The sequence below is a fragment of the Trypanosoma cruzi genome, genomic scaffold, assembly GCF_000209065.1.
Source record: "Trypanosoma cruzi strain CL Brener 1047053516879 genomic scaffold, whole genome shotgun sequence".
NCBI classification, from domain to species: Eukaryota; Euglenozoa; class Kinetoplastea; order Trypanosomatida; family Trypanosomatidae; genus Trypanosoma; species Trypanosoma cruzi.
This window is the reverse complement of record NW_001849545.1, coordinates 165,798-173,704: the sequence shown is the minus strand read 5'-3', so window position 1 is coordinate 173,704 and position 7,907 is coordinate 165,798. Positions and strand designations below refer to the sequence as shown.

The window sequence follows — 7,907 nt, the reverse complement described above, 5'->3', positions numbered from 1 at the left end:
CGCTCGTGGATACTCGCAACGGATGGCGATTTCGACGTTCCCACGCCAGCCGGGGTTGGCATACCGCCTTCATCCCTGCATTCCTCGCAGATAATAGAGAAAGTAAGTAACAACTGCGGCACACGCCCCTGAAGCTGCAGGACGGAATCCAGTGCGCTGCTCCTGGCCCTGGAGTGGCTGATTATCCCTCGGATCCACCACAGGCGTAAAAACCCCGCTTGTGGCGACACAAAGCCAGGCTCTCCTAGCGGCCCTCAAAAAGGACCGGATCTGGCAGCGTCTCTTGACACTGATGCGTGCCGGCCGGTCCGTGCACCGGCAGTTTTGTTACGGACATTGTGGAGTGCATGCTAATGAGCCTGCGGCTCAGCATGCGACGCAGACCATGGCAACCGGACAACACACGGAACATGGAATCGCACCCATATGGCACACGGACCCGCTGACATGCTTTACTGCCCAGCCAAGCAACAAGTGGCGTCGTACCATTCGCCAAGACACTCACCGCTACTCGTTCTGTGGTGCCAGGAAGCGGTCTCCGCCACTGCAGGATCAGCCAACCTCCACAGACACGCCAGTTGACACGCAGGAAGCCTTTCGCCATCTGCTTCTAGAATGTCCAGGCACCTCCGCTGCGCGCCAACGGCTGGGCATTGAGGAAGATCCACGCAACAAAAAGTTCTCTCAGTGGCAGTCGCTTCACAGCAGGAAGCTTTTTCCGCTGCTCAACCGCCTCCTCGGCACCAGGATGGCATCGTGCGGCTAGACGCGTCGGTAAGAGTGGGAAAAAATAATAATGAGCATTCTCGCCACCATCGGGTCGTGGCGCGCCTTGCGATCTCGCTGGTGACCCTCCTGCTCCACTGCTGCTTTGCGCAACAAGTCATCACAGTCATTTTCGTGGTTTGGTCGGCCTCGTGTTGCGCTCCGGGTTCTCCTTCATCGTATTGCGGTGTTTCCTTTGCCGTCCCTGGCACTGTGACTGTCCCGTGACGGTTTTTCCGAAGCCTCACTTCCCTGGGAGGTCCTCCCGCCACCAGCGTGCCCTCCGCCCAAAGACTCCGGTCCATTAGCACGCATCTGAGCGGCAGGGGCGCTGCCAGTGCCGGACGGATTGCAATTGTTACTTCGCAGTGGGTCGCTGCAGGATTGATCCTGCCTCGTCGGAGCAGTGAGTGGTCCTGCGGGGGTGGGATTAGGGCTCTCACCCGCCGTGTTTTCTCCACCCTCCTCGTCTTCCTGATTGCTGTCAACCTCAGAGTTCACGTTCCCCTCTCGTCCAGAGCCACCGGCCACGGTCCTCCTTCCGCAGCCATCACAGCCCGCGCGTGCTCAGCAGTCACCGCGCCATCACCAGCGGGCCGCACACACACACCGTCGCAGCAGCCGTCAAAAACACGCACGAGCTGTTGCACATCACTGCAGGAGCCAACAGGACGCAGAGCACACGGCCAGTCATCACCACAAACAGTGGAGTCGCCCAACGCTGTGGAGCCGCCTGCAAAAGCACAGAAAACAAAAGGAGAGACACGGCCGCTACACCACGCACAGCCACCGCACAGTCACAAATGGCAGCAGCCCAGCAGCGGCAGCGCACACACACCATGAGGCAGTTGAAAGCAGTGAAAGGGCAAAAACGCACAACGCCCCGCAGCAAGCAAACAGAAAAACACACAAAACAATTAGAAACAAAACACAGGTAAACGAACAGCAATGAAGTTAAAATGTAAACACACAAAACAAAGGGCTGCACAGCATGGCTCCAGCGCGCACGCACCCATCCTCAAATGCGACTCCACGCAATCAGTTGTGTGCGTGCCATGCACATGAGTGTGTCTGGGGTGCGTTCAACGTGACGGATGCGGGGAGCGGCAAGGAGCACACAGCAGGGCAGCGGGAGCAAGTGAAGCAAAACACAATCATTATTTTATCCTGTTTAGTACATCGGACCACAGTGGACACACACAAGTCCCCGCGGTTGAGTGCCGGCACGCACAGCCCGCACACAATTCTTCAGCCCAGAGTGGTGTACGCCAGCGCGGATACGGCGAGCAGCAGCGGGGCACACACCCACGCAGAGCTGCTGAGGCTGCCGTCGATTTCGCGAAGAAGTGACGGTGCGCGGGTCGTCGTTGTAGTTGGCGCCTCCGTAGTCGTAGTGGTGGTGGTAGTTGGTGCTTTTGTCGTAGTCGTGGTTGTCGTAGTTGGCGCATTTTCCTTCTCACTTTGTGCCGATACAGAAGCGGTCACGGAACTTGACGATGTATTTGGGCTAACGGACCCACCTGACGACCCTGACCCATCGGACCCACCTGGTACCTCTTTTGTAATAGACTCCGGAGTTGCTTTATCTGGATTCCCTGCCGGAGCGGCTCCCTCACCGTCCGGATCTCCGGTTTCCGATAATGTGACGGTCGGAGGTGTTGAACTTGACGTCATGGAAGTATTTGCTTGCCCTGCACCACTTGTTCCCTGTGACTGAGCAGTCGTTGAACCACTGACCCTAGCTTGTTCTCCGCTACCCTCCGTCACGCACACGGACGGGCAGCAGCACAGGGCAAGCACCAACAGGGCGCACAGCAGACGGCACGTCGTCATCGTGAGTGTGGTCGTTCAGTGGTGTGGAGCTGATCTGCACAGTGAGGGACATGGAGAGCAACAGGGGAGACGAGAGGTGCGGCAGACACACACAGAGGGCAAACACACACAAGAAGAGAGAGCAGCAGCCAGGCATGCACCGTACGCCGCACACCACGCACGACACACACTCCAATCCACGGCAACAGGCACACACACACACAGCCCTGCCGCAACACCAACACACAGATGGAGGAGGGAGGAGCAAACAGGAGCGGCACACAAGGCTCCACCGCATGCACATACGGCGAGAGCGGTCCGTCGTGTCGGCACCCCTCACGGAGGGCACGCACACACGAGAATAGGTGCAGCGCACACAGCAACACAACAGTAAAGTAACCATGAAAAAGAATAGATCCCCGCACACCACGTGGATTGTTGGTCCACGGGAAGCGCAGCCACCGCAGCAGCAGCAGCAGCAGCACACGCAAAGTCAATCGCAAGGAATGGAATAAAGCAGCCATTTATTTGTGTTTCTTTTTGGAGGGTGGAAGATGTCTGCATATGTTGTTATTGTTTTTGCGGAGGGTAAACCTTCATGCCTGCATCGTGTGTTGGGGTTCCTGCGGTGTGCACAACTGTTTCCTTCTCTTGTGAATTTTTATTGTGTTGGTGCAGCCAATAATTCAATTTGCGTTGTTCCTGCTTTTCGCTGGTAAAGTGCTGCAATAGATGTTTTTATTTCCTCCTTCGTTGCTGTGGCACCTGATTCCTCGCCGTTTATTGCGGTGGAAATGAAAATATGTGAGTGGGCTCCCACGCACCAGAACGCACCTTCGCTCCTATTTATTGCTGCACAGAAGGGCATGCGTGTTTGGTGGTGCCTCGACCATATATTTTGTGGGCGTACATTCCCCTGCAGGCTGAGGGCGGGGCGACGCTCCGTCGCGGTGCACTTCCCTCGCATGCCGCCCACTCTGATTCATCATGCATCACCCCTCACATACTCCGTGGCGCCACACCGCTGATATTATTGCAGCCGCTGTGATTCCGCGTATTTCACGCATTTCATTGTGCCACAATACATCCGCTCGTGTGGCCGCCGCATCCAAACAGCGGTGCCCAACACCGTGAGCGGCAGTCCACATCCCTGCATGTCCCAGCGCAGTGGTGCTTGACTGTCAGCCAGACGTCAGACAACACGAGAGTATTGTGCCGGCAGCACAACACACGGAGCTGCAGCGAATGACTCGGGCGGCGACGCATCTATTTGTCGCAAGGCAGTGAAAAGGGGTCGGGCAAAATAATGCCGGCTGCATTCACGACACCATACCCACAGCCAAAGCATGCGACGTGATGTGCGTTTCGCTGGTGCTGTGAAATCCCTGCAGACGACGTCACTAGTGGAGGCATGCCACCCATGACCAGCGGACAGATAACAATCGGCATGGGAGGCCACAAAAGGCAGCAACGTCAGGAGCAGCAGCTCTCTCTCTCTGTTGCCTCCGAGAAGTAAATATTCCACCAGCCACAGCCGGCTGTGCCATCGTGACACTCCATGCACGTCGTGGCTGCGTCAACACATCCTGCTCCCTGCTGCGCCTCAAAAGATGCCTCACTCCGTCCACTAAGTGCATCGATGCGGGCCGTGCCTGGGCTGTTCATGAGGACCACAGCGATGTGAGGGTCACCGAGTCGCAGCATGTTTGTTGTGACGTTGTTGCATGGCACCTGCACACACACACGCAGCGCCTGCATCCTTCCCTTTTGTGTTCGCCCTCCGCCGGAGTGGCCACACACACGGGCAGCAGCAAATTCATTTCACCCTCGACGATCCAAAATCAACACCGACATCCCTCGCCACGCAAAGATCTCAGTTGCCAGCACGGGCCTCCTGCCGCTCTGCCATCGACGCCGAAACACGGCACAGTGCACGCACTTATTTTCCTCGTGTTCCGTCAGCCGTTTGGTTCACACATTCTCCGACGGGCTGACGCCCACAAAAGCACGCCAAAAAAGCCACCGTGATCGCACAAGCTCTTGCAATGAGCGTCTGTGTGTGCATGGATCCGCTGCTCACACGTGCTGGCAGGCAGCCTGCAGCCGGTGCCCTCGTGCCAGTTCATCGGCTCCAGCATGGGAAAGAGAAAACGGCCAATTCCTCGTGCACTTATTCCCACCAGCAGCACCAACACGCTGGTCGCCAGCCGTCATTCCTCAGCACATCCAGGAATGCCGAAAAGTGACGTGGAGCTGTCAGCCAGCAATGCCACAATCCCCGCACACATGTCGGCTCCACCAGAGAAGACACACAAACTACACACAACACCCCTCACATGTTTTCCGAACATCATTCCAACACACCGCGACACGCCAAACAGAAGTATTCGTCACTCCATGCACCTCCCCACACAATCAAATAGTCCATGCACCACGCACGGCAGCAGCTCACACCCGTCAAACAACTGTTCCTCGGACCAGTGTTGTCCGCGTACTGCAGTGGGAAGCAAACAAAAGAGACGGGCCGCCAAACCCCAAAAGAGTGCCACGACTGGCCGCAATTCAACGAAACGCAGCCACTCAAAACAATTCAGTCCTAATGCCCTCAGCCTCCCACCTTCCCCCCACAAAAGCCCCAAGAGACGCCAATCAGGCGCGCCGTCCAAAAAAGTCGCTGTGCAACACCAGGAGGAACCGCAGTGCCTCCTGCTGCCATCCGGGTCCGTTGTGGACGTCATGATGAGTAGAAACGCCCATTGGTGCTTCGAAACGACGCTGCACACCTGCGACGCATCATACGGTTTGAGACGCACGCGCCTCACCAGCACCACAGACGCCCACGCGCAGTCGGTACGCCCTACATCGTCAAGGAAGCAAAGGATACGTCAGGGTGGCAGCAAAGCACTCGCTGGCAATTCCCGTCGCAGGCATCATCACAAGCAGCTCCAGCAGCGCTGCAGACCGTGGGGTGACGTGGATCAACTGACGCATGGCGTATGTGGAAAAGAAAAGACGTGGTGGCTTTACAAGGATACGAGTGGCTGACACTTTTAGAAGGAGAAAGAAAACAATGTGAGAACACACAAAGAGGAATCAGGCGTCCGCAGTCAAAGCAAACCAGCAATCAAAAAAAGTAAGATGGGTGCACTCAGCCACAACACAGGCAGAGGATAAAAAATACCAACAACAAAAAGCCGAAGCGTGGGGGCGTCCACCCAGCAGTGGAGACGCGCAGCAACAGGTGGGACGACCAGCGCACACACTCTCGTTGCTCCCGTAAAGCCCAATAGGGAGAGAGAGAGAGAGGTCGCCCACTCAATGCAATAAAAACAAAACAGAAACAGTTACGGTGCTCCGCCCATGCAGCCAGGCAGGACGGCAGCGGTGCGTGTCGTGCAAAAGAGAGCACCAACGGGCCTGCATGGGTGTGCATGCATATATACAATGGGCACATTATGTGTGTGCCTCGTGGGGTGAGGTGAGGGCGAGAGTCCATGCAAGGGGACACACACAGAGAGAGAAGGACGAGTGTGTGTGCGGGCGGTGCACGGCTCTCTCTCCCTCACTCTCACGCGGCCACCACCGCAGCAGCGGCACACGCAACAACAAGAAGAAGCAAAGGAGGGGAGGTGGTGTGGGAGACCGCGGTGCTGCTGTCACTATCGCCAGGTGTCGTATTATCATTTGTTGGAGCGGTAGTGAGTGGTATTGCCGTTTGTGGCAGTGCCTCAGTGGTTGTAAAGGCAGGACTCGTATTTTGAGGCTCGGGGTCTTTGTGTGCTTCTTTATGATTGGGCTGCTGAGCATTATCAGCATCCTCACTCGCTACACTCTTTGTATCAGCACCGCCACTTGTAGAGATGGGTGGAGCTGTTGTTTCCACCAAGCTGCTGGCAGCTTCGTCCTTCACCGAATCCGATGCTGCTGTGCCCTCAGTGTTTTGATCTTCCGCGTCATCCTTTGAAGGGGTTTCTTGTCCCAAAAGGAGCTTTTGGGCTTCTGACGGTGACGTTTGGTGCATTTCCTCCGTTGAAATTTGTAATTCTTTTCCTGCGGGCACTATTATTAGTTCTGTTTTTGGCTGTTCTTGCGGAGCTGCTTGCAGTGTTGTTGATCGTGTGTCGCTGGAAGGTCCTCCCGTCACTGCGGCCCTCTGCGTGTTCTCCTTTCCAGTTGCACCGCCACTAACAACTTCATTTCCTGCGGTGTGTGGCTTAATAGGGGAGTGGTTTTCTGCATTAGATGTTGACGCCTCTTGTCTATCCAAGTTGGGTTGTGCGGGTGCTGGAGGTTCCGCTGATTGTGGCTTAACGCTTTTTTCTGAGGAATCCATGCTCAGGGTGGCTGTCGTACCCTTGCCGCCCTGCAAAACATCACCGTCAACGGGATTGGGGGGTGAAAGCGTACAGGCGGAAAAAGAAGCGGATACCATGGATTTAACACCACTTCCAGAAGAACTTCCACTCGGGCCAACACCACAAACGGCATTGTCAGCTTCACCACTTTGGCCAGCACCAGTACCAACAACCGTGCCACCAGAGTCAGAAGGCGAAGCCTGCGGTGTGTCATCACAGCCACCGCCGGCACCGCACCACAGCACGCAGAGGGCACACACCAGCAGCACACGGCCAGTCATCATCATCGCCATCACTCCTGTCACTTGCCTGCAGCCTTCAGCACAAACTAACAACACGTCAACGCAGAGCGGAAGCAAAAGGAGAGACACGGCCGCCACACCACGCACAGCCACCGCACAGTCACAAATGGCAGCAGCCCAGCAGCGGCAGCACACACACACCATGAGGCAGTTGAAAGCAGTGAAAGGGCAAAAACACACAACGCCCCGCAGCAAGCAAACAGAAAAACACACAAAACAATTAGAAACAAAACACAGGTAAACGAACAGCAATGAAGTTAAAAATGTAAACACACACAAAACAAAGGGCTGCACAGCATGGCTCCAGCGCGCACGCACCCATCCTCAAATGCGACTCCACGCAATCAGTTGTGTGCGTGCCATGCACATGAGTGTGTCTGGGGTGCGTTCAACGTGACGGATGCGGGGAGCGGCAAGGAGCACACAGCAGGGCAGCGGAAGCAAGTGAGGCAAAACACAATCATTATTTTATCCTGTTTAGCACATCGGACCACAGTGGACACACACAAGTCCCCGCGGTTGAGTGCTGGCACGCACAGCCCGCACACAATTCTTCAGCCCAGAGTGGTGTACGCCAGCGCGGATACGGCGAGCAGCAGCGGGGCACACACCCACGCAGAGCTGCTGAGGCTGCCGTCGCTTTCACGAAGAAGTGACGGTGCGCGGGTCGTCG

At 56.2% G+C, this 7,907-nt stretch overlaps 3 protein-coding genes across 3 annotated transcripts, besides 6 other annotated features; all 3 read right to left on the bottom strand.

The window, feature by feature from the left end:
* Nucleotides 1-6,631: a sequence feature (areas not merged during assembly with more than two copies in the genome that could not be assigned to a particular haplotype).
* Nucleotides 2,014-2,598, bottom strand: Tc00.1047053503519.20 (mucin TcMUCII, putative; the record flags this gene model as incomplete). Its single annotated transcript, XM_800267.1, has 1 exon — nt 2,014-2,598. One exon carries the CDS (start codon nt 2,596-2,598, stop codon nt 2,014-2,016), a length of 585 nt encoding a protein of 194 aa, XP_805360.1.
* Nucleotides 2,126-2,210: a microsatellite.
* Nucleotides 3,041-3,061: a microsatellite.
* On the bottom strand, nt 6,146-7,225 carry Tc00.1047053503519.30 (mucin-associated surface protein (MASP), putative; the record flags this gene model as incomplete). Its single annotated transcript, XM_800268.1, has 1 exon — nt 6,146-7,225. The coding sequence occupies one exon, from the start codon at nt 7,223-7,225 to the stop codon at nt 6,146-6,148; it is 1,080 nt and encodes a 359-aa protein (XP_805361.1).
* Nucleotides 6,632-6,828: a sequence feature (haploid, non-Esmeraldo-like haplotype).
* Nucleotides 6,829-7,636: a sequence feature (haploid, Esmeraldo-like haplotype).
* Nucleotides 7,637-7,907: a sequence feature (areas not merged during assembly with more than two copies in the genome that could not be assigned to a particular haplotype).
* Tc00.1047053503519.40 (mucin TcMUCII, putative) lies at nt 7,789-7,907 on the bottom strand (the record flags this gene model as incomplete). The annotated part of the gene is made up of 1 exon (XM_800269.1): nt 7,789-7,907. A coding segment is annotated over one exon (119 nt), but the record flags the coding sequence as incomplete, so codon positions are not given.